The sequence below is a fragment of the Anopheles arabiensis genome, chromosome 2, assembly GCF_016920715.1.
Source record: "Anopheles arabiensis isolate DONGOLA chromosome 2, AaraD3, whole genome shotgun sequence".
NCBI lineage: Eukaryota > Metazoa > Arthropoda > Insecta > Diptera > Culicidae > Anopheles > Anopheles arabiensis.
The window spans coordinates 92703911-92729344 of NC_053517.1; the positions used below are offsets into that span (position 1 = coordinate 92703911).

General features: G+C 43.9%; 3 protein-coding genes across 11 annotated transcripts in view; 2 read left to right on the top strand and 1 right to left on the bottom strand.

Moving 5' to 3' along the window:
* LOC120894687 (tyrosine-protein kinase Src64B) overlaps positions 1 to 4962 on the top strand; it is a 71365-nt gene extending 66403 nt beyond the window's left edge. For all 4 annotated transcript variants that reach the window (XM_040297438.1, XM_040297439.1, XM_040297436.1 and 1 more), the window contains one exon: positions 55 to 4962. In XM_040297438.1, the coding sequence (XP_040153372.1) occupies positions 55 to 977 (923 nt within the window). In that variant the 3' untranslated portion in view covers positions 978 to 4962. The remainder of the gene's footprint in view (positions 1 to 54) is intronic.
* A 1878-nt stretch (positions 4963 to 6840) lies between these two features.
* Positions 6841 to 8375, bottom strand: LOC120894688 (adenosine 3'-phospho 5'-phosphosulfate transporter 2). Its single transcript, XM_040297441.1, has 2 exons — positions 7215 to 8375; positions 6841 to 7131 (listed from the first exon to the last, which is right to left on the bottom strand). Exons 1-2 carry the CDS (start codon positions 8171 to 8173, stop codon positions 6957 to 6959), a joined length of 1134 nt encoding a protein of 377 aa, XP_040153375.1. The 5' UTR covers positions 8174 to 8375; the 3' UTR covers positions 6841 to 6956.
* Positions 8376 to 10427: 2052 nt separating this feature from the next.
* The window catches only part of LOC120894685 (calcium-binding mitochondrial carrier protein SCaMC-2), a 29978-nt gene continuing 14971 nt past the window's right edge, over positions 10428 to 25434 (top strand). The window contains exons 1-5 of one of the 6 annotated variants that reach the window (XM_040297428.1): positions 10428 to 10636; positions 10901 to 11714; positions 16523 to 16764; positions 16863 to 16974; positions 17272 to 17481. In XM_040297428.1, the coding sequence (XP_040153362.1) occupies positions 11475 to 11714; positions 16523 to 16764; positions 16863 to 16974; positions 17272 to 17481 (804 nt within the window). In that variant the 5' untranslated portion in view covers positions 10428 to 10636; positions 10901 to 11474. Of the gene's footprint in view, positions 11715 to 16522; positions 16765 to 16862; positions 16975 to 17271; positions 17482 to 25434 lie in introns of all 6 variants that reach the window. The other 5 variants (XM_040297430.1, XM_040297429.1, XM_040297431.1 and 2 more) reach the window with 5 other exon arrangements.

Here is a 25434-nt window from a genome sequence, read left to right on the forward strand (position 1 = left end):
CGAACTTTTGCTACGGTTTTTTTAATGATATTTTTCCTTTTCTCCCTCTCGCAGAGAATGCCCTCGGCCTGTGTCACGTGCTGTCCAGTCCCTGTCCCAAGCCCCAGCCGCAGGTGTGGGACCTCGGGCCGGAACTGCGCGACAAGTGGGAAATCAACCGGAACGAGATCCAGCTTATTCGTAAGCTCGGCCACGGCAACTTCGGCGAGGTGTACTACGGCAAGTGGCGGAACAACATCGAGGTGGCGGTGAAGACGCTGCGCGAGGGCACCATGTCGACGCAGGCCTTCCTGCAGGAGGCGGCCATCATGAAGAAGTTCCGCCACAGCCGGCTGGTGGCGCTGTACGCCGTCTGCTCCAAGGAGGAACCGATCTACATCGTGCAGGAGTACATGTCCAAGGGCAGCCTGCTCGACTTCCTGCGCACCGGCGACGGCCAGTTCCTGCAGTTCGAGGATCTGATCTACATCGCGGCGCAGGTCGCGTCCGGCATGGAGTACCTCGAGCTGAAGCAGCTGATCCATCGCGATCTGGCCGCCCGGAACGTGCTGATCGGCGAGAACAACGTGGCAAAGATCTGTGATTTCGGGCTGGCGCGCGTGATAGCGGACGACGAGTACTGCCCGAAGCAGGGCTCCCGCTTCCCGGTCAAGTGGACCGCACCGGAGGCGATCGTGTACGGCAAGTTCTCGATCAAGTCGGACGTCTGGTCGTACGGCATCCTGCTGATGGAGCTGTTCACGTACGGGCAGGTGCCGTACCCGGGCATGCACAGCCGGGAGGTGATCGAGCAGATCGAGCGCGGCTACCGGATGCCGAAGCCGACCGCCCACCACCTGCCGGACGACATCTACAGCCTGATGCTCAAGTGCTGGGACGCGATACCGGACAAGCGGCCCACGTTCGAGTTTCTCAACCACTATTTCCAGAACTTTACCATCACCTCGGAGGTGCCGTACCGAGAGGTGCAGGATTAAGCAGGGGGAAGGGGGGAGGGGGGAGTTGTGTGCCACCCGGTTATTAGGGTTTAAGAATCGTACCAGATGTGTGTGTGAGTGTGTGTGTGAGTCATGCACAGACAAAGGACACATCACAAGCAACGTACCACGTGTTGCGCGCTACTGTTCTTCTTTCGTCCCACGCACGCACGCTTCAATTCTTTCGATCGTTTAAATATTGCTTGGTAGTTGGTTGTGTGCGTTGCTGTCAGATCCTTACCTTCGGTCGGTATCATTAGCAGCTAGCGATTCTCGGAGTAATAGGAGAGGTATAATCATAGGTAGAGCTCCGAACTACTCGCCACAGAAGGTTTCCGCGGAAGAGAAGATGCGCACAATTTCATCTAATTAGTTAGATGCTGCAATCTTTGCTTTAGTAGAGAGGATACACGACGCCACACACACACACACACCGTAGCTTGACGCGTGTATCCGTTCAGCGCTCCAGTTGCCAACAAATTGATTCTCCCCCCGGTGGATGGGGGACGGGTGAAGACGGCTTGTGCGTGCCTAGGGCATGCATCCTAGGACATTATGCACTGTGCTGGAGGGTAGGTGGTTTTGTTTTAAATGTGTAAAGCAACCGTTACTACTAGGTATGTGAAATATTTAAGAACACACACACACACTGCGAGTATGTTAGAGCACAAAACACAGAAACACTGTGTGACACACCAAATCAATCACACACCCGATACCCGATAGTGTAAATTTACATTTTGTGTATGTGTGTGTGTGTGTGGTAAGGAGGAAAGTGAAAATGCAGTTTTTGTTTTTGGTCAAAACTGTATGTACCAACGACGAAGGGCTGTAGCGAGCGCGTACACAAGAAGAACCAGTAGCAGAACGTGTGGTGTGAGGGTACAGGCTTTTCCTGAACGTTATTAGTTTTAAAAATGATCGTATATTGCTTAAGAGGGAAAAAAAACAGTGAAATCGTTAGTGATTAATGGAAATTCGAGACCTTTGTCTCTCACGCTAATGACAGCTAATGTGTGTGTGTGTGTTTGTATGTGCTGCGTACAGAGAGAGAGAGAGGATAAAACATGTAGCTTGCGCGCAAAACGAACGCTCCTCTTGCGCGAGCACAGTAGCGATTAAGGTGTCATCTCCCAGCAGCGGTTAGAAGTTAACTAGGAGAAGGTGGAAAACGATTATAGGGTGTTCCCTTTTTTCTGGATGGTTAAATGCAATCAGACACACATACACACACACATACAGTAACAGTAACAGCTATTTGTTTCCAAGTGTTTGTGCTATTTTACATCTCTGCCTCTGAATTTCCCTCTCCCGGTACAGTACACACCTATAGAACGTACGTTTCCGACGAACAATCGTGCAACAGAGAGAAAGAGAGCGAGAGAGGGGGCAATTCGTAAGGAGCTTTAGGGTAAAAATCAGAAAACGATAAAACGATAAGGTAAAGAAAGAAAAAAAACGAAAGAAAGAAAAAAAAAACGAAAGAAAGAAAGAAAAAAAAACCAAAGTTCAAATGTTATTCTTCTAATTCTAAACTTATGTGTAACCGTGCGTAGGTTTTGAGACTTATTTTTAAAAGCAACAAACGAAACTGACAAAACAAACCAATCATGCAAGAAGTGTAGCTAAGGCGCGTTAGACGAAGGGACACGGGACTTTCTTGAATCAATGGGGAAAGTGCTCGGTTTGTTGTGCGGTGCGGTATTTGTGTAATTATTATTGGATAGGTTTGCCTCCTTCTTCTCTCCTCTAACTCCTCTCTCTCTCTCTCTTCTGTTCTGTATGTTCTCTTCGTTGCCCTTCAAATGCGGCTGCCCTGTTGTTTGTTTTTTGTGTCCCTTCTTCTTATAATATGTGTAACTAAAACTAAATAGGGCAAAAACAGAGGACACATAAGAAAGCATAAAATGAACAAAATGAACAAGCCAAGTTAAAAATGTTGTAATGGATAATCAGGCCGAAGGTTGTAGCAATTCGCACACAAAAAGACGCGTAGGAGAAGTGAGTGAGTTTGATTCCAAATATTTGCCGGGGCAGCAAAGCCAACGACGGCATTAGAGAATGTATGAGAAGATACACAACACAAAAGACATTTCCAGTTTGTTTTTAAGAACGTACGGGGGGTGTGTCTGTGTCTATGGTGTGCGTCATAAACAACCGCCACGACAGGCATACTATACCAATTGCTTCTTTGTTGCTTGTGAAAATCGAAGCTGTAGGAAAGCGAAGGCAAATCTCTAGTCCCTACGGTATGTGTGTGTGTGCGTGTGTGTGTAATGCTGCCTCTCCACAAGCCAATGACAACGTCTTTAACGTTTCTTTTCTCGAGGAGCACAAATGTTTTAGTAGTAGAGATGAGGTGTGGTGCGCTCTATCTTTAAATCAAACGTGTCTTCAAACTGCCATAGAAGAGGGAAGCAAAATGAGGTTGGAGGGGAGGATGCATAGATTGTGTTTCTACTCTACTATTTCACTAACTCTTCCTACCATTGTTACACATCAATCAGTTGGTCATTTCCTTTTTTTTGTCAATCTCTGGGCTCACTTTCTCTTTTGATACGTCGTTTCGCTGTTGTGAGCCTGTTTTTTTAGTGTGAAATGAATTAGAAGCGCAAATAGACGAATCTTACTAAAGGGAGATACAGAGTGTGTGTGTGTGTGTGTAGGTATTTTTTCTCCTCCATACACACAGCAAAAGCCACAGACACACAGAACCGGATACAATAATGATCATGTGCATTTCGACAGGTTTCGATCACAAACCCATCCACCCACACACACACATACAAAGCATAAATCGCATAAATCCGCAAACACATGTGTGTGTGTGTGTGTTATCACCATTAGTGAAAGGGGGAGAAGGACACTGTCTGTCCCAGAGGAAGGCATCCGTCGTGTGGCGGTTTTGGCCAATTTTATCAATACTTAGGACTAGAAGAATACACAAAAGCTGAAACACCACAGACACACCATATATATATACCATAAGATAAGACACACCAAGAGCTGCTGCTACCCTTCAGATACCAGAAACAGGTAACAAAACAGAAGAAACCCCCCCTTTAGGAAGGGAGGGAGAAGAAACACACAAACACACATCCATGTACGAAACTAGCAGGAGGAGAGAGAGACACACACACTACATGGTACGCGTAAGTAAAAGCATAAAGTAAACACTAAATTAAATTAGATATATTCGAACATTATAAGCGAAGGCAGTGAATTGGAAGATGCGAGCAAGGAAAAAAAACTGAAAAGGAAATGTAATAATAAAAAAACAACAAAAACGAATTAAACGAACACATTAAAACTCCTCGTACCGCATGTGTGTATATATATGTTGTGTTGTGTTGAGCACGAAACGAAGAAGGAAAACCCGGGGAAACACGCAGAAAAGACACACCAAAACCTACGCCAAATCAAACAGAGCAAACAGAGCCAACCACCACCACTAACCTATAGATCGGCATCATCATCATTCGCTGCGCTCGTCCTGATCATAAAAACCGCATATCGTTTGTCGGTCATCATCATCATCGTTCTTATACACTTACACCTACCTACCTGGAAGCCTTTTTAAACTGGTCGATCTAGGGAGAAGATGCTCGTGAAGCGCAAGGAGCGAACATTAGTAGCACAGCGACCACTTAGAACAATGATGACGCAGGAAAGCGGTGATGGGACATTTTACAAGTACCTCCTCGATGTGTCTGTGTGTGTGTGTGTGTGTGTGTGTGATTGTGTAATGGTCCTTTTTCCTGTGCACGATCGTTGCTTGAGGCGTGATTTTTGACCCAGTTTTGCTGCCATACTTCCCGTTTCTTCTTCTGCGTGTACGCCAGAAATCGGCAGAGAAGAAACTTCACAAAAAAAACAGAAACGGTTGAGGATCTTTTTATTTAGTGGAAAGCATTTTATTAAAACAAATAAAAACGAAAAGTAACAAAAACTGGAGGGAAATGTTCAAATCCACTCAAAAAAAAAAGGGTGGAACACGTGACGTCTTGTTATATCGTTTTTTTTAAAGAACAACAAACTAATCGCCTATAAAATAATACAACAATACTGAAAAAAATTCAAACTGTTGCACACCCCCGGGAACCCCCCCAATAACTACTAGCAGGAGCAAAACTATTCCGACCAAGAAAGGGAGAGGATGCTGAAGGCTGGAGGGGAATTTAAAACGCAAATATGGTATTTCATAATGAAACGTAATCCAATCAACAAAACCAGCCAAGCTACTAATGCACACTTTACGGGAAACTATCTTTTACACGGGCCAGGGAAAGTTGTGTGTACTAAAAGCAAGGGATTTTATGGAAAATCTTTAACTTAATCGAATGCACCCCCCTACACAAAGCGCGAAAAACACAAGCCACACATACGTACACGTTCTCTTTAGCTAACCCTTTTACCCGTTTTTCTCAAAGAACATTTAAAAAAAAACCCTCGCAACACTATACATACAAACCCATTAAACTAGAAACGAAAGGCGTAAAACACACAGTAAAACCACAGTAAACCAATCTACCAACTAAAATAACGAAACCCTTAATCGAGAAGTAAGGGAGTTCCTTTAGAAAAGATGAGAAAGTAAGGAGCAAACGAAAGGAAGGAACGTCATCACAGTTAGCAAAACATACCGAAACATACCAAAATCAATAAATAAACACGGGGGAAAAAAGAGGGAGTAAAACATAAAACTTGTAGCATATATACTTAAAATAATAATAATAATAATAATAATAACAGTAGAACAAAACGACAATGAGAAAAAAAGATTTTTTTACTAAAACGAAACAAATTAATACGAGTGCTGGTAGAAGTGGTTGCGGAAAAGGGGGAGACATTTTATACAAAAACAAACAGGTGAACAGAACAGAAAAGAAAACCCGCACAAGCAGAGAAAGAGGCAACAAGAGGAAGAAGAAAAGGAGAAGACACTAAAAAAAGGAAAAACCAAACAAAATAAGGTTGCAAAAACGCATGTCCACTAATAGCGCAATCTTCGCTACTTTAATCTCACTCCGCCATGCCCAGTACCCCCCTCCCAGTTCCAGTTGCGCGAAGAGGCAAAACGGACAACTTGGTTTTAAAAAGAAAAATGCTTTCTGTAAATGATGATAATCAGCATAAGTGGTGGGAGGTAATTCTCGCAAGATTTGAAGCCATTAAGACAGACAGGCTTACAATCAAACCAAAATGCTTTGCAACGTGTTGCAGATCCTTTGCAGATTAGCTAGTGTGTGTGTGTGTGTGTGTGCGTAGTGGTGCAGTTAGTGAACGCGAGTACTGTCGTAAACACCCATCCTTATGAGCAAACTACCAGCAACGGAAGGTGGGAGAGATCGTGTATAGAAATGAACTCAACCCGCAGCCGAACGAGCACAACAGCACGTGCGTTTCGCGGTGGAAAAGAGCGATTTTCAAACTCAATGTTATAGTGGTTTGTGTTGTGTACACCGGTAGCGGTGTATCGATGGTGCCGTTAGCTCAGAAGCCGCAAGAAAAAACCTAACCTTACTACATAATTAAGATTTTCGCGTAAAACAAAACGAAAAACGAAACTCTTTGCCTCTTTGCACAAACAGAAAACGAGCAGAAAAAAATCCCGGGGGAGGGAAAAGGAACGCGTGTTACGCGTGAAAGAGCGACAGAGACAGTGCATGATTCTTACACAGAAGCCGCGCGGCACGGAAAGACGTTGAAATGAAATATTACAAAACGGAAAAGAAAGTAAAAATTAAAGTGAAAAAAAAGCTGCTGCTGTTTGAATTTTTAACGGCTTTTGATAACGGCTAAGAGACTTCTAGCAGTACGTCATAAGCCATCAAGCATGCTTAAAAGTATCCGAAACAACTAGTTTCAATTCCATCGACTATTATACGTCACAGTGTGTATTTTTCTTCCTCATTTTGCTTGGAATATGGAACAACGTTTCGCTCGCTAAATCTAAAGCCGCTCCGTTGCGGAGCATAATCACACTTCCAGCAGGGACGTTCTGCTGCCGCCATCCTTCGCCGGTGGCAATCGCAACACCCGCCGGTACACCGTGCTGGCCATGCGGCCCAAATCCGCAAACGTAAGCTTGCTGCGCTTGCTGTACACGTTCAGGTAGATGCCAAACACGACGATCAGCCCGGACCAGAGATACCTAAAATGAAAAAGAAACAAACCGAATTAGCGTTTTCCTCGGCTCCATTTTGACCATTTTCCCTTCCCAAACCCCCCACTCACTGGATGGTGAACGGTTTGCTGAAGAACACAAACGACAGCGCTATTGTGACCGCCTTCCGTGCCGTCGTGACCGTGGCCGCCAGCGGGGCACCGCACGTCCGCACCAGCGTCAGCACGATCTGTATCCCCAGGTACCCGGTCAGGCTGAACAGAAACGCGTACCCGTACGTTTGCATCGGGTACCGGGCACAAAACGCAACGCCCTGCACCAAATGGCCCGACAGCAGCATTATCACCGCCAGATACACGAACCCAATGCCGTACGAGTAGATCACCACCTCATTGTTCGGTGCCCGGTGCTCCCGCATCGCCTTTTCCTGCACGTTCCCGATCGCCGCATCGCACAGCAGTGCCAGCGAGATGAGGAACACACCGAACCGGTTAAAATCGGGCTGCACCTGCGAATCGGCCAGCGTAAACAGGATCAACCCGAGGCACATGGCGGTCGCAGCGAAAAAGTCCATCGGGCCGTGCTTCTTGCCCTGTATCAGCACGCTCCCGATCAGCACCGGGATCAGCTTGCAGCACTTGAAGATGACCTGCGTCGGGTAGTTCAGATAGCCGACGCTCGAGTTGGACAGACCCATCGTGCCGAGGGTTAGGAACGCTAGCAGCGCGTACGTGCGCAGCGGAATGCACCGCGGCACGGTCGTGCGCTCCACCGATCGTTCGATGTACCCGAACGCGGTGTAGTACGCGAACTGGACCAGCGTCAGGTACCAGCCGTACGGGCGGAATCCTTCCAGCGTAAAGATCAGCTCCTGCATGTACCCGTACACCAGGTAGAGGGCGAACACGCCGCCACAGCACAGCAGGAACTGGGTCGTCCGGTTGTAGTGCGTGAGGTCGAAGAACAGTATCTTGATCTCCCGCTCCGGCGACTGGTCCCGGTCCCGGTGGCGGTTCCGGTTCAGGTCCTTGTCGCCGAGATAGATCACCTCACTCTTGGCGCCGGCCATCGTTTTGTTGGGGGCTTTGTTAGATTTACACTAAACGCTAATCAAACTAACGCTTATATTAGCATGATCTTTGGAGATTGTAGTTTAAGCGGAAATGCTTAATTATTTCATGGTTGTTCGTTTTCGGCTAAAGTTTACTCGTGGAATAGATTTGCGAATTTCCAATACGGGACCGCAACGTAAACAAAACAGATGATTTGTTTTGACAGTTGCGTGGCCAAGGTTAGTATAGAGCGATTCGAGATAAAATATCTATAAACAGCTTGGCCGAAGAGACGCAATGCACAGTGGGATGAGTAGATGGTTAAAATTGAATAAATAATATAATTTCAATGGCAATAATTACCGTTTTGGCATTTGTCTAATGTTATTGCGCGCAACATTTATAATTTACGCCCGGGTTTATGAAAATGTTGCGGGAACATTTGTTGCTGAATCATATGGCCGAACTGTCGAATACAAGTTACGGGAACATTTTTGTTGCAAGATAAACAAACCGATTTGTTTCATGTTTATTTATTGCAGAAACATTTTCGGACTTGTTAACACATTAAAACGGATAAAGAATAATTTTAACTTAACATAAAAATGTGTTTGTGAGCAAATACGTGCACAATTTTTGAAATAAATAGAAAAATCCAAAAATGTTGCCATTGAACCAATTTTGTATGGCTGATATCCAATTTACGCCAAAGTGTACACTTCGTGCGACGTCCGTATTTAACGAAAAATTGTTCCGATATCGTACTCTGTGGATGATTAACATATGAAACGGTAATTTGTGTAACTATGACGCTTTTTAACAAGCTCACGGTACTCTATGGAACTTTGCGGCTGGTTAGCCTGATGTGTATAGTTACGATGGAACTTGAAGCTCAAGTGCTACAAATCAACTAAACGACCACTAAACGGGTTTTAAACGACTCAAGCTCTCAACCTAAACGGAGTATAGAAGGACTTCGTTTAGCAGACGGCAAACGACTCATGCATTCTTAAAAATAGTAAAAAGCTGGTGGCGCCATCTGTTGGTGGGATACCCAACCAGTAAAGCTTCCTTCGCTTAGAGAGCTTTCTCATTCCCTCTGTACTGTTGTATGGTTTCGCATTGAATTTATGCATTGCTAGAAGTAGAACGGCGATACGATTGTTTAAATACTAAACTCCAATGGAAACCACCAACACCCCAAGCGCCACAGATTAAGCTTAAACGACTGGAAAATTGAATATCCATAGAAAAAAATGAAAGCTCCACAGCTTCATTGGTTTGATCAATAGATGGCGTATTACAACTCATCATTATATTGCTATCCTTTTCTTGCAATGTGTTTCAACAAGATTCATCTTATCATCTTATCACCTATATAGTCTTCTAACTTTCTGAGCAAAAATCTATATGAATGGTCGTGTGGTCAGATACGTGGGTATCAACACCAACGACCATTACTCAAATCTCACTTGCTTCAGTGTTGGTGATTGTTGTTGGTTCAGTGTTGCGATGCATAACTTCAATGCGAAACCATACAACAGTACAGAGGAAATGAGAAAGCTCTCCTCCAAGCGATGAAGCTCAGCTGGTTGGGGTATCCCACCAACAGAGAGCGCCACCAGCTTTTTCGCTATTTTTAGAATGCTTGAGTCGTTTGCCGTCTGCTAAACGAAGTCTTTCTATATTCCGTTTAGGTAGAGAACTTGAGTCGTTTAGAAGCCGTTTAGTGGTCGTTTAGTGGATTTGTGGCACTTGGGGAGCCGTTTGCCGTTAAGAAACCGTTTAGTGATCGTTTAGTGAAATTTTGGCACTTAAGAAGAAATATATAAAAACAAAACAATTTACAAAACTCCGGAAAATTTCATTAGTTAAACATCATGAAAACTCAGCTTTGACAAAAATTTCAAACAAATACAACGAGCAGATAATAAAAAATACAAGCTTGAAATCCGCTAAACTGCAATTTTCCATACAAAATATATGGTCCTACCTGGGTGAACGGTTTGGTACTAGAGTTAATTATTATTTGAGTTTATAGTTTTTTTTATTACTTTTTATCCATAAACATACAAATTTCATTCCAAACGTGTGAAAACAACCATTTCCGAAACAGCAGCCGCACTTTTCCGTTAATTTGTTTTGAATTCAAAATTTGGATTCAAACCACCACCACAGCCCATAGTGCGGCCGGGGCTGGATAATTGATCGGTTTCGAGAAACACAATTTTCGAGAAACACGCTCCCGTTGACACAACCCGTTGACAGTTGCGCAAGGCAAGCACGACGACGACGACGACGGCACACGCACGGGGCAGATGTTTTGATAAAACTCACGCTCGCGAAGTCGGGTCGTCCTTTCTGCGCTCCATCCATCCATCCAGTCAACCGGGAGTGTGTTCCGAGATTTATCCACCACGGTGTGATTTCGCGACGACGCGTCCCCCCCCAGGTGGCTACTGCGTTTGCGCGCACAGAAGGTAGGAGGGAAACGCCAACCTGTGTGTTGAATTTTCCCCCACCGGTTCAGTGTGATTTGCCCCGTTTTTCAGCTCACACAGCTCCTCCGCAGTGTGTGTGCGCGTGTGTGTCTGGTATCCATCCGCGTGTGTGTCCCGCGAACTCGTGGCGATCCCGTTTTCTTTATCGAGCAGCACGCGAAGCGCACGGAATTTATCACGATTTAGTACCCCGTTAGTTCGTCAAAGAAAATAAGAAATGGTGTTTTTTGCTACCACCCCCAGCGGCGTGTGAGAGAGAGAGTGAAAGAGAAAGAGAGGTTGGCCACAGTAGGCCATGTAGCAACGAGAAAAGAAAAAGGAAAAAAACGGTGCTTCTTCTGCCCAGCTCCAGTGGAAAGTGTGTGTGTGTGTGTGTGCGAGGGGCCTTTTTTGTTGCTTCTTTTGTCTCCCCACCCCGGCGTGTGGTGTCCCGCATGAAGTGCAAAAAGGAAGGCGGTGAAAGTGTGTGTCACGTTTGCTCACTTCACTATTAATCCATCTAACCCTTACCCACTCTCTCCCCAACCTCCCCCCCACTGTAGTGCGAATCGCTCGATTGAAATACCAAAGTGTACAACACGTGCGTGTGTGTGTGTGCCAAAACCCTTCCTTTCCGCGCGGTGCGGGGGCCCTTGACTTCCAAGCATTGTGTGTGTGTGGGAGCGGCCAGTGAAAAGTTAAAAAAAAAATCGTGTGTGTTGTGCCCGTGTTGATCTTAGCAACGTGTTTCCCCCAGCTGTGTGTGTGTGTTAGTGTGGTGATCAAAAGGCAGCAGGCTGCGAATTTTTTTTTTTTGGTACACCCTTCGATACACACAATGGTCAACATTAACCGAGGACCGGCGACGGGCAACGACGCCGGCAACGAGGACAGGCAGGCGGGCGGGGCGGCAAGCACCCCGCAGTACCCGCAGTATCTGCACGAGCTGCCCCAGGCGGACGAGGAGCGGCTGGAGCGCATCTTCAAAAAGCTCGACCGCGACGGAAACGATCGTATCGACATCCACGACCTGTCGGCGGCGCTGAAAGAGTTTGGCCTGTCGCACCAGTACGCGGAGGTGAGGAAGAAGAAGAAGCGGCGGAGCGATGTTCACCAACCAACACTTAATCACACACGTCGTACCAAAGGGAGAGAGAGAGAGAAAGACACACATTCATCATCATCTCCACATCAGCACATTCACCACACTGTGGAACCCGTTAGCTATGAGTGGGGAGGCGGAAGGGTGGTGGGGCTACCCTTCTTGATTTTTTGCAGCTGACTCATATGTTTTCATGCTTTTTTAGCTCCATAACTTCACCATGCTCTCGCTGGGATACAATGATGTCACTTTGAGGGGGAGAACCACCACCTCCTTCTTTTCGAACCGGTTCTGCTCAACAAGGGTGGTGTGGTGCGCATAACTTCACATCCCGACCGTAACCAACGGCTCGCCCCGGCTTGCTTTTGTTTATTTTAGCTTGCATGAAAACAACTGCACGGGGAAAATTTTTGGAAGGAAAATCCGTTTTTTTTATTCGAAAGATGAAAACGCTGCGAAGGAATGCTGCGGAGAGACGGCCAGCAAAACCGTGTATGCGCACACTCACCGGCCCACGGGCGGTACAATGCAGCTTTTCGTCCCCAGTGCCGTGCTCTCGCGCTGCTTGTGTTGGTCTCCCCCCCTCGCTTCACGGGCACGGCACAGCTAAAACCCGTGGCGAGCCCACTAAGCAGGCTCTCGCACGCCCTTTCCCGAGGTCATTCGGCGCGACGTTAATAAGAGGGAGGGACGAGCCGAGGGAAAACTTCCTTCGCGGACGTCTGACTGTCTGCCCCGGACTCTGTCCCGGCACGCACGCACAGACGACTCTATCGTCGGATCGATTTTCTTTTTCTTTTTTGCGCTTTTCCAATTGCAGTGACACTCTGTGACGGATTTGATGGACGTCGAGTGTGTCCGTACGTGGAGCAGCGTACACACTGCGCTAATATATTGGATTAGAGATATTGCACCGTTTGCGGTGGTCTAATATCACTTCAATTTAGGTGTTAATTAGATTTCCATTGGCGTTGGCGTAAAACGGAGGAGATGGAAAAATGCAACGGGGAAAGAGAGAGAGAGAGAAAAGCAAGGCAATAGAGTGTAGTGTGTGTATGGGTAGGAAGGAAAGTAATTGGGTCAAGAAGCAGTAACGGGAAGCAGGGCGAAAGACATGAAGGAGAAATTTCGCGAAGGTGGGGTGGGTGTGGAGGAAACAAAAAGTGGAACAATAATGTCGTTAACGGAATTGTTGGTTATCAGAAAAGTTGAGTTGAGTTGATTGATAGGGTTGATTCAGTGTTAGAATAGAGTGCGATTTTTTTTTACATTAAAATTGATCAAAAAGGCTTTTAAGGTCAGTTTCGAATGCAAACATTGTTGTTCATCGCGTGCAAAATGTAATTCCACATCGAACTGACATTTCATTTCCATCATACTAATTTTTAATTTCTTAAGCATGATTTTCAACACTTCAAAGGGTCTGCTGCTATCGTTTTTTCACCGGGGTTTGAAGCTAAATCTCATCGCCCGTTGACAGGTGAAGTGTTGAAAATCATGCTGAAGAAAATAACAATTACTACAGGGTTTTACAATTCACTTTCGCATGTAAATATTGTTTTTTTTTTGTTTTTTTTTATAGACTTGAGCCGATTAGTTTCATTCGCCTCTTACAGTAAATATTGTTATTAATCACGTGCAAAATGTTACTCCACATCGAACTGACATTTTACTTTCATCATAATCATAATTTTTAACTTCTTCAGTATGAAATTCAACACGTCTCAAGCTGGATTGAGTTTGACAGTTATGTGTTGTTATGTGTTGAAAATAATGTGGAAAAGCCTGTAAACCAATTGACAGCTTTTGCAACACATCAAACAAAACAAAACAAACAGAGTTTTCCGAGTCAATTGAACATGTCAACAACACTTTCCATTGCCTGTGAAATGTTTTTCAACAGCTGTCAACTGTTGTATTTGCAATCACAATATATTTCAGTTCTTCTATCTGACTTTCAACACGCTTCAAGCTGAATTCAGTTTGACAGTTCTTTGTGACGTGTATGAACTGAAACTTTATTGTAATGCGAATACAATGTATGACAGCTGTTGAAATTCATCGTACAGTCGGTGAATAATGATGTTCACATTCGAATATGACTTGGAAAACTCTGTATTTTGACCATAATAATTTAAAATTTCTTCAGCATCATTTTCAACACGTCACAAACTGGATTGAGTTTGACAGTTCTTGGTGATGTGTTGAAAATCATGCTGAAGGAATAATAAATTATTATGATGGAAATAAAATGTTTGATCTTTGTAAAATAACATTTTGCACATGGTAAATTTCAATTTTTACATTCAATGCTGAGTTGAAAAAACTTGCAAGTTCAAATCATGTCTGTTAAAGCTCCCAAATTTAATTTGCTTTAAATTTTTTAAATAATTAGCCCAATTGAATTCAAATATACAGTTTTACGAGCCAGTTTTCGCTTTTTCAAGAGCGCAACTGTCACTTCTATATGATAGCTGTTGAAAAAACATCTTGGGAGCGTTGAATAATGCTGTTAACATTAGCAACTGACACCTGCAACACAGTGTACTGTTAGGCAAATTTAGTTTAAAATGTGTTTATTTCTTATTTCTATTATTATTATTCAATTCCACAACCAAGAATAGCTTAACATCTGCATCTGCAACATCGCAACAAAACAATGACGCGCAAAAACACCCCAGTTTTGGACGTTTGCTAATCACAGCGAATCGCAAATCTCTTCGCTTTCGGTATGCTAAATTCTAGCCCACAGACACAGATAATCGGAGGTTCAGGTTTTATCGGTATCGCTTTCGGTACACTTGAAAATGCCACGATGTTGTGCTGTGTTATCCGTTCAAAGCCCGTCGAGCCAACGGGAACGGGACTTATCTGCCGCGTGCAAATGCGTGTGCTTCATGCTTATCGCTTCCGGCTCGTGGAACTCTTCTCCTCTGAAGGCATTTTTTTCGGCGGACAGCCGGCATCAGCTGTTTGAGCATATTTTAAATCAATCGTTGTAGCGTGTAGCGGGGCACGTGTTTCGCGCATGCAATGCAGTTGGAGGAGAGGCACAAACCGGGGCACGCGAATGTTTAGCCACGCTTCGTTGCATTGGTGCCGTCTACCGTTACGACAAGATCGTTTAAAGAAGAGTAGAAGAAAAAAGAAGGGGAAACCGTTTTACCAACCAACCAACGCGATGCAATTGCAATCAAAATGGATTGCAGCAGCAGCAGCACCACTCGCTGCGGTGTCCTCTCGGCGGGAGCCGTATATAGGAGGTAGATGAGCGTTATTTTTAAACTGTCTCTTTCCTTGCTCTCTTGGCAGGGCTGGGCAGGCAGACGACAGGCGAACACCTTGTTGCGACATTGACCGTGGTACAGCAATCAGCACAACCAGCAAACCGGCTTCTCCATCTGCTGGGACCTGGTTGTATTTAATAATTTCTGTTACGACGTCAAAAAAAAAAAGGGAAAACGGAACAGCGCGTGGGTGTGCTACATCATTTTCCCTTTCGTTTGGCAAATTAACATGCATGCATCCAATAGAGCCAGCTTCTGCTGTGAATGAACTGACATGTATTGCGTTAATTGCTTTGCCAAAGTGGGTTATTTAATCGGATTTTTTCCAATCTCACGTTTATGAAGAACGTGATTTTGATTTTTATATCGAACACGGTGCAGACATTCCGTGCGGCCTTTCTGTTGTTTGTGTTTTGAGGGCGAAGGTTATAACGCGTTTGACTGCTATTTCCCCCCATTCAATTCGAATGCCGGGTGTTCGACACTGTGTGTTGCTTTTATTACGCATCGGGCAAAGAATCGGGCCCACGACACGCACATTCTTCTGAGTTTTAAAATTTGAAACCGGCCGCGTACGGTCCGGTGCTGTCCGGTGATTAGTAAGGTCATGCTGGTTTTGTTGATATGATTTCGGGGTTTTCTATTGTGTTTCGGTAGGACAGGGAAACGTAGTTTTATCAGCACAAATTAGATTCCATTATCATTGGCTATTTTGGTTCGCTGTTTTGATATGCCGAAATATATAGGAATACATTGTGGTTCGATCAGGGGAAAGGGTTAGGAGTGGAAATATTATCAAATTATATTAAAAAGGATAGTTTGCGAAAAAATTGTCTTTTGACCCAAAGTCGACCTCTTTCGAATGCCAAAATAAAAAAAATGGTATTTGTCGATTTGTCGCTTTGTTGAGCTTATAACGACCATTTATTTTAAAGTGTTTAAAACAAAAATAATTAAAAATATAATTTTTTGAATATATTATTTAAAATTTTAAAATCCCTATCGACAAAATCCGTTACGATCTGTTGAAGGCGAAAACGAACGTTGCATACAACTTTGGCCGAAGATGCAGTATCTTGCATAGCAGATTTGCATACAATGCGCTTCTTGCATACTAGAGCTCGGCGAATCAGCAGCTTACGAAGCTTTAGAAAAGGATTTGAATTCGGTCGTTATTTTCTCATCGAAACCCTTTGGTAGTATCCTTCTCGGGAGAGGTTAAAACCCGTTTTTACAAACACAGCATTTATTTACATTTTTAAACACTTCATTTAGCTACACTCACCTTCATTTCTAAACTCTACTACTTTTATTAACACGTGTTTTTCGTTATTTTTTTTTATTTTCTTATTTTTCATATGCATTTATCATCCTTCTCACACACACAAAACACCGCGCAACTGCCTGCTCTACTCGCCACATCAACTCATGCTCGTGCGCTTGCCAAAACAAAAAACAAAACACTGGGCGAAACCCCGAACCAAAAAAAAACTACAGGAATACGGACACCCGTTGTTCTTTCAGCGCTTCCTGAAGCAGTCGGACCAGAACCAGAGCGGCGATGTCGGGCTGGCCGAGTTTATACACTACGTGCGCGAGCACGAAAAAAATCTACGCTTACAGTTTACACACCTGGACAAGAACCAGGACGGGAAGGTCGACCTCGAGGAGCTGATAACGGCGTTCAAGGAGCTCGGCATCGAGATGGACCAGCACGAGGCGGCAAAGCTACTTAAACGGTACGGGCACACGTGGACTGCTGAACTGCTTTTATCGGTAAATGGTTTCACTTCAATTGATGCTAATTGCGATCTCCGTTTACATTTTTGTTTTTTAGCATGGATAAGGACGGCAGCCTAAACATTAGCTACGACGAGTGGAGAGACTTTCTGCTGCTCGCACCATCGTCGGACATTCACGAGCTCGTTAAATACTGGCGGCATTCGACTGTGAGTACCAGTGGCCTGTACCTATGTGTGTACATCTCTTTCTGTATTGCTTCTTGATCTTGATTGTGGGACAACATACACCACCTAGAAGAAAGGGGGGAAACACAGACTAGGAAAACATTCAAAACAATCCCCCTATCTTACTTTACGGGCGCGTGGCTAATGATAGTTTTACCTATTTTTTGAATCGTTGTCTTTTTTATGCATTTTATACACGTTTCGCGTGTGTGAACGTGTGAACCGCCCGCAAATAATGATCGAAAAAACAAAAAACATACGAAACGAAATGTCGCGAAGAATCTCAGGTACAACGAAGCGTACCTGGTGACCGTTGGTCGGGCGCCGTCGGACGGACCGCCGGTGCGTCCGGTGCGTCTCAGCCTGTTCGATGTCGAGCAGGCGATCGAGCACGCGACGGATCTGCTTTTGAACCCGCCGGCCAATGTGTCCTACAGCTCCACCACCACTAATGGCGGCGCCTCATCGCACCTGCTGGTGGATGGTAAGGTACAGTGTACAAGAATAGCATTCTTTTTACAAACCCCTTTTTTACTATTATGCCTCTTCCGGTCGGTTTTTTTCCTTCTGTTTATCCTCTCCCACTACCCGTTTTATCATGCTTGACCGTATCCGATCCGCGACCTCGGCCTGCTCTACCAGAAAGTGACGGAATGTGTGTGTTTGTATTTGTTGCTTTTTAACAGCAGCACAAGTTCCGCTTCTTTTTGTGAACACGATGGCGACGAAAGACGCATCAGGATCATTTGGCAAGCTGGAAAGGGTTTCAGCGACAAAATTGTCTTTTTGATCAATGCTTTAGAACAGGCAAAGCGGCCGCGGGTTAGATTAATGCTTGTTTGTATGCTGTACTTTGTGTAGGAATGACGTTTTTTTTTTAAACGTGCACCAATGCTGCTAAATGGTATTTTAATGCTTGCTCTGTTGAAGGGGCATCATGTTCCGCGAGAGCATGTTCCGATTTGAAGATGATCATTCATTCAGCGTTGTTTCATTTGCCAGCAATTCTTTTATATTCCGATGCTCGTTTAATTTATCGTTATTCAACCGTTTTTATTGCACTTTTCTTCCACATTTTTCGGCTCGGTTTTGCACACAGCTCGATAATACACCATGTTCGGCAGAGGGATGATGGTTTTACTTTTATTCCGTTTCTTGATACGCCGTTTGCTCTCGGCCTCACGATCGTTCATTCATGCGCACAGCGAAGCAAAAGCATCCACTCATGGGCTCATATTTCATTGCACTTATCATCGAAAAGTCATCGGATAATATAGAATAATGCTAAGCAACTGTAGATAATTAGGAATGGTAGAAAATATAGAGCATGGACATAGCTAGAATGGAATATCGATAGCTAGAAGCAATACTGTTATAGCATTTAGCTAGTTTAGCTTTAGTGACACATGAAATAATTTGCTACATAAATAATGTATATATTTAGAATGCCTTTTTGTAGTATATTAGATTAAACATTCACTTTGGGCACGAACAGCCGGCTAGAAATCCGTGTTTTGGCTCCATTTCGTTAATTATCAGCCGGCTAACTAGCTACAGCATGTCAGCACCAAACCAAAACATCGATTGTGACATGGACACGCTGACGTAAATGCTCTAATTTGGTCAAAATGTAGCAAAACTTAGCGACGTAGCGAGAGAGTGCAACCGGGCGGGCTCACGATCGCCGCGCTCCCATTACGAAATGTTCTGACGTGCGGCACACGAAAGTGAATGCCAAATTTTACTCGCTCGCTGGGTTTTATTCTAACCTTCTTCTTGGTCCGCTGCTCAAAGTTCAACCCTGCTGACGTTCTTTCGATCGGCTCGTTTTGCTGATAGCAGGGCACCACCATACCAGAATGCCAAAAACGCTTCCTCAGTTCCGAATCCGGTTCTGTTCGGTTTTGGCTCGGTCAATCAAACCACTGGTGCGACCTTTCACCGCTCGTAAATGATGCTTTCGTCGTCGTCGTCGTGCTTCGGTCAAGCCCCCCCGGCATTCTACGGCATATTGAGGGCACACCAGGCCCGGGTTGATCATTGACGCGTGCAGCTCCCAGCGATCGGTTCTTTGTTCTTATCTGGGCCACACCGCAACAGTGTATGCAGCAAGCGGAAGAGCAAGCGCACGGGGTTGTCGTTTGCTGCTTCGGCTATTCGGTGTTGATCTTCAAACCTCAATCGGTCCCGCCACCACCGATGCGATCGTTCAATGGCCCCGTTTGAGAGAAGAGGTTGGGGAGACAGTGGGAGACAACATAGAGTGACTCTTTGACAATCATCAATGATATTAGTCTTATATGAATTACAATTTAAACGCTAGAAAAACATAGAGCTAACTTGAATTAGAGAGTTCGTTTGTGTAGAAATGTATTGCTGAAAGACGAGTTTGAAGTTATGCCACCGCAGTAAAGCCATAAAAGTAACTGATTTATTTGCCTGATTTTTAAGCTCATTTTTTCAAACATAATTTGTAATAATGAAACAGAATTTGATGCAACATAGATGATTCACAACGAGTTGTGTACCTGATTAGCCTAAAATCTAGTATTTTTTGTAGGTTTTAACTATTAAAAGTTCACATTCACGTAAATGGCTACTGTAAAAATGATTGTATGGCGATGCAGCGCCTAACTGTCCACAACTGCGACACCAAAGTGCGTTTGTTTCATACCTAATATGGACTAGCAAAAGGGGAATATCCACCTGGTGGCAACGACTAACTACGCCTTGGATTAGATTACTCATCATTTACGCATTTAATTACTTATGAAGAGCGGATAATAGAGCTCAAAAATCGAAAATAGCATTTCTATTAAACAAAACCTATTTACCCCTTTATATATGTCTTTGTGATGGGTTGTTTTCATACAGATAAAGTAGAGGTTATTAAAGCTGCATTCTTCCCAAGTATATACAACAAATCTTTGTTGATAATTAGGGGAAAGCGGGGCAAAATGGGCATGTGGGGCAAAATGGGCACCCTCTATTTAAGCATTTTTTGACTACAAAGATACTTTCCAATGCTCAAAATGTGTTCATTAGAGTGTTCTATAAACACCATGTAGTTTTCATAACCCTTACATAACAAATAACTAAGAAAAATGCAAAATAAGGCTTAGCAGCATATTGATGTAATTTTTGCCACTTCGAAAATAAGCTTAAACTAGTGTCACAGGGATGCGTTGACGTTTTTCATGATATATTTTTAAAGATAAGATATTTCTTTACAATTTGTCTGAAGAAAGCAAGGCGATTGAATGCGTATTTTTTAAAATATAACAAAAAATACAAAAATGCTTCACGTGGGGCAAAATGGGCAGTTACGCTTGGGGTTACGCTTAAATGGCCAGATGCTTTTGACATACGGCGCTTGGTGAGGGTATGGTGTTGTATTTGTCGCCTCAAAATGATAACAGACACAGCTTCATAAGATTCGATTTTGTATATTTAAACGTTTAAAAACTGTTTTAATCTTGATAACATATTTTTGGAAGAATTTTAAGGGGTTTTCTGACCAGCAAATCAAAAGATAGAACGAAAAATACATTTCACGAAACGTGCGCAAAAGCATAGACCATTACCTAAGCGCAGTTGTTGTGGCCCAAATTGCCCCAGTGTTTTGACGTTTCACAGTTTGTTTACATATAACCATTTTGCCCCAGGGCTATGCCCATTTTACCCCGCGTGTCAAAATAGCTTCTCGTAAAACATCAACTTTTATTTTACATTATTTTCATGTTTTTAAGTTGTTTTCATTCTATGTGGCAATTTTAATCCGTAGATAAATGGTTGAGGCATACATTTATGAAAGAAAAATTGTGTTTTGTGGAATATTCAAAGGAATATTCAGTAAACTGCTTAACATGCCCATTTTGCCCCGCTTTCCCCTATATTGGTAGGCTCTCGTCGTGTAGCCTGATTTGAACATCAATGAAAGGTTATAACTACCAGCATACCCATTGAACTGAAACAACGACGAACAACAATTATTGCAAAGATATCGGCATCACGGATGTCGAAGGGAATTAAGACGCTCTTGTCGAAAATAAAACAAGGAACGTTTAAACTTAAGCTAACGTCCCTGGAGCCTGATTATTTAATGGATGCTATATATTGCATTAAGTACGTGTGGTCGTTTGCGCGTGTGGACTGTCAGCACCCACAGTCTGATGATAGCTCCACAGAACGCTTGCAAAATTCCCCTAATCGATTGCAACACTCCCCTATATGATTGCAAACTTCCACAGCTTGCATGCAACATTCCCCTACCGATTTGCAACATTCCCCTAAGTGATTGAACTATTCTCTTATATGATTCGAAACCCTCGTCTAATCGATCTTTCATTTCAGCACGGACATGTTTTGAAGCCCTGTGCTTTCGATGACTATACTATTGCCTCGGAATTGATCCTAAAATGACATGATATTACATATATTATATTACAATAAGAATATGATTGAAAATGATAGCACATATAGGTGGCCTAGTATTAAATGACGGTCACTGTACCTACTGTGCAATCAACCAGAGAATAGACACACAAGCTAACTGCTCAGTTACTGCTGTAACCTTGCGTGTGTGATCAACTCGCCCCAAACCACCCACCGAACGGGGCCACCACAATCTATTCCACCTCATGCGGGGGCGTACTAGTGTGGACACGAGCCACCAAAAGTATAAACCCCACCTTCCCTTTGTCCTCCAATCTTGCTTTTCGTGTGTGATCTGCCCCCCGCTGAAAGCGGTTTAAGCCAATCACACAGTCCGTCGCAATCCGAAAGCCGTCGCGTTGAGGCGAGCCTCCACCGCGATTACTTTGTGTGACGTGACGAAGGAACGGCGACAAACATGTGCCAACACGCGAAGAGGAGGAGGGTGCCTGCCTTGTTAGTGTTGTGCTTCTACTTCGTGGCCCTTTATCGCCCTTTTGCCTGAGAGAATGTGTCCAAACGGTGAACACACACACACAGAGGGTAAACAAACAAAAACTATGACGTTTTTGTATGTGCGCGTGTGCTACAATCACATTGCACTGCCAGGGCGTTGTTGTTGGTTGCTTGTCAGTGTTTAGGGCGTTAATTGTTGTGGCAGTCGACTCTGGTAGAAATGGTTTCAAGAGCAACACCGTCGTCGTCGTTGCGGCTGTTTCCAAGGTCCGATTAGGTGGGTCTAACACAGCTGTAAAGGGGGTGCGCGATCTTTCTCTGTTGATTACAAGCTGCGTCTGTGACGTCATGTTGTTGTTTTGTACGGGTCGGTTGCGAGACAAGAGAGATCCCCCGATCGAATCCAAAGCAACCTGGTGGTTTGTGCTTTACAACATGTCCCCTCTGTCCCCTTCAAGGATAAGATAATCCCTGACAAACACGATCCTCTTCTGAACCCTGCTGAACTCCTCCCGTGCGTGCCGGAAGATGGTTCGGTTTCCGTTTTAGACCGAAACCTTCACGCAGGGCGTTACACTCCTTCTGCCGTTTCAAGGTGGCGCGCCGATAGTGGCGATTTCAATGTGTAGTTTTGGTGTCTAGTGTTGCTTCTTGTCTCGCGCATGGAATACCGTTGGGATGGCTTTGTATTGTTTTGCTTTTTTTATTACAAGATCCGGGTTGGGTGAGGGATTTCACGTGGCCACCCGTCTAGACGTGATATATACGCACTTAAGATGTTGAACCTTTCTTATATGTCGCAGCAAGCGACCGTTACCATACATGTGTAGGAGCTACTGCTACTCTCCTGTGTGTTTATTGCTTATTCGATCTTTCCTTCGCTCGTTGGTGTTTTGGCAACACATGTTTACAACCACCGTTCTTCTACCATCGATCATGTGATTCGCAGAATCGGCGTATTTGTGCGTGAGCTTTACATGTGTGTGTGTGCGGGGAGAATGTTTTTGCATTCCGAACGGAATTCCCAGAAACAATTCCGCCGTATTTCGCCAGTCGTTTGGTGGGCTCCTTCACCCTCGCTCGTGTGCGTTAGAGGGATGTAATTTTAAAATGAATAATATCCTATTTTTAAAACATTGAGACGCTGTCCCGCTTTCTGAACGCATTGTGTGATGCGTCTTCAATGTATTTGTTTAAATAAAAAATACACCAAAAATGTATTGCACACTGCAAGTTTGATTTCAATACCGTACCTGTATGTGCCAACGTTGAAAGTTGTTGTATTTAAACGTCTTCTGAATACTGAAATAGCGGAATCCACACGTGCCACGTGCCTACCGGCTCGTGGCATAGCAGAGGTGTCAATATCCTTTTTGGTCAATTTTTAGATCATCCTCGCTCTCTCTCTCTCTCTGAGTGCCTTTTTTAAATACCTTATTATTTGCAACCGAAAGCACCACACTCATGTTTGGTCTTCCCAATCGATTCGTCGTTCACGTTTGACGCCAAACACTCCCACTCAAGTTCACTATTTTGGATGCTGTGGTTTGAAGTGAATCCCGATGTACAAAAATAGTATCCTTACAATGGGAACGGGAAGCAGCCAACGTCGGGAGGTGGCCATCTGTGGACTGTGGACAAAACGGGACTGATGATGCTATTTATAGAAGTAATTTGTTTGGCTTAGATTGTTTGGATATAGAAAATTAATTTAGAGGAAAGAGCCGGCTTCTCAAAGTGGGTTATTTTCATGTCGTTCGTTGTGGTTAGGAAAAGGAAACAATAGGAATTATAGTCAAAAGATGCTGAAGAAAGAAGCTTGTTAGCATGCGATTGCTCAAACTATTTGCTTTGTTTTGTCTGTGGTGGTTTTAACAAACGGATTTTCTATCAATTCTTTTTCCCACTCTTATTTATTACTCTTTTTCACAAATTATTTTTCCTTGTTGCATGTTTTATTATCTTTGTTCTCTACATAAATGGTTTTTTATCCTCTTATTCTTTCTTCTTCTTCTACTTATTTTCTTCTACTTCTTTACTTCTTTTCTTCTTCTTCTTCTTTTTCTTCTTCGTCTTCCTTTGCCTTTTCTTCTTCTTCTTCTTCTTCTTCTTCTTCTTCTTCTTCTTCTTCTTCTTCTTCTTCTTCTTCTTCTTCTTCTTCTTCTATATCTTATTTGTCTCCTTTTTCTTGATCTTCGTACGCTCATCTTTCCTTTTCATTTTCTTCTTCTTGTTCTCTTTTGCTTCTTTTTGCGTTTGTTCTTCTTTTTTTCTTTCTTCTTACTTTTGATTTTCTAATTATTTTTAATTCCTTTATTTTTTCGCTCTCACTGCCCTCTACTGATACTTTTCCATACCCTACCACCTTGCCAAACGTAAAATTTCATTCATTTTCTCGAGCTGTGTTGTTTGGTATGTGTGCAAACACCGAGTTGGTGGCAAATTTTGCTTTCCCATCCTCATTTCCCCATCCTCTACCGTGAGGGGTGAGCGTTGCTTTCGTGCTAAAATTAACTCAAGTAACGATCTTGTTCATTCTTAACATCGCGCTCAGGTGGCAAAGACCATTTAGTGTCTTGATTGCCCTGTTGCGAAGGGGCTGTATAGTACGATAGGAATGTTGGCCGAAGAGACAAAGAATTTAATAAGAAATGATCATACGGAACTGCTTAGTTAGTTTGCAATGGAATGATCTTCTGTTTTCCACCGATCGATCTCACTGCACAATGTAGACACAGTTCTTCAGTTCTGGTGCAATCTAGTTTCCAGAGGACGTCCTCCAAAATGTTGACCAGTTCGTGAAAAAAATAAGCGTGTTTATGTCCCACTCTATATATTGCTGTTTGTTTCAAAGTCTTCCCACCTCTGCCGATTAACGCTTCGAAGCGATCGCATCGAGAGCATCATCCTTTCTTCTGCCCACGAGCTGGAGCTAAAATTAATGAAACATCGAAGAGGAGGAGGAAGTCATACAAAACACACTCCACCCCGCGCACATGTGGCCAGTTGTTTTGTAAATAGAGCGTCCAATGTCCAATCCTGCTGGTGGAAAAGTACTACCGCAGTGTTTGTAGCAATTGCCATTTAAGTGCATCCGCCTTCATGTCACTCTGTCTTGCTCTGATTTGTGGACGAACCAGTTGAATCCAGTGGAAAGCTGTGCTTAAGAATTACTCCTAATGAATGTCAATTGGTCCGCTTTTCATCTCCTCGCCTTCAAAGTGCATTAGTCGTGTTTCCAAAAAGTGTGGAAAGCCACCTGACCACCTGCCATTAGCACGCGTCCTAAACGATTTGTCAGGTCAGGTGGCGCGTGATTGTCGCGAAACGTAATTGCAGGGCACATACCCCGCTCCGTATCATCCCACATACGCTGGGGGCATTTTACTTTGATAAAAAGCATAAGGGACCTCGTGATCACTATTAGAGCAGCAAAAAAACGAAATGGCACACGACTTCACAGCTGAATGTTGGCGAATTATCGGACTTCTGTGAAGGCACGGCGTCGTTGGATAAAGTCACACCTTTTTTTCCGGCCAGACGGTCAATTTT

What these genes read in the sequence shown, in the direction of transcription:
- LOC120894688 (XM_040297441.1), bottom strand. Translation starts at nt 8,173, where the DNA reads ATGGCCGGCGCCAAGAGTGAGGTGATCTATCTCGGCGACAAGGACCTG. An exon ending in AGCAAACCGTTCACCATCCA is followed by an intron (nt 7,132 to 7,214) that starts GTGAGTGGGGGG and finishes TTTTCATTTTAG; the next exon opens with GTATCTCTGGTCCGGGCTGA.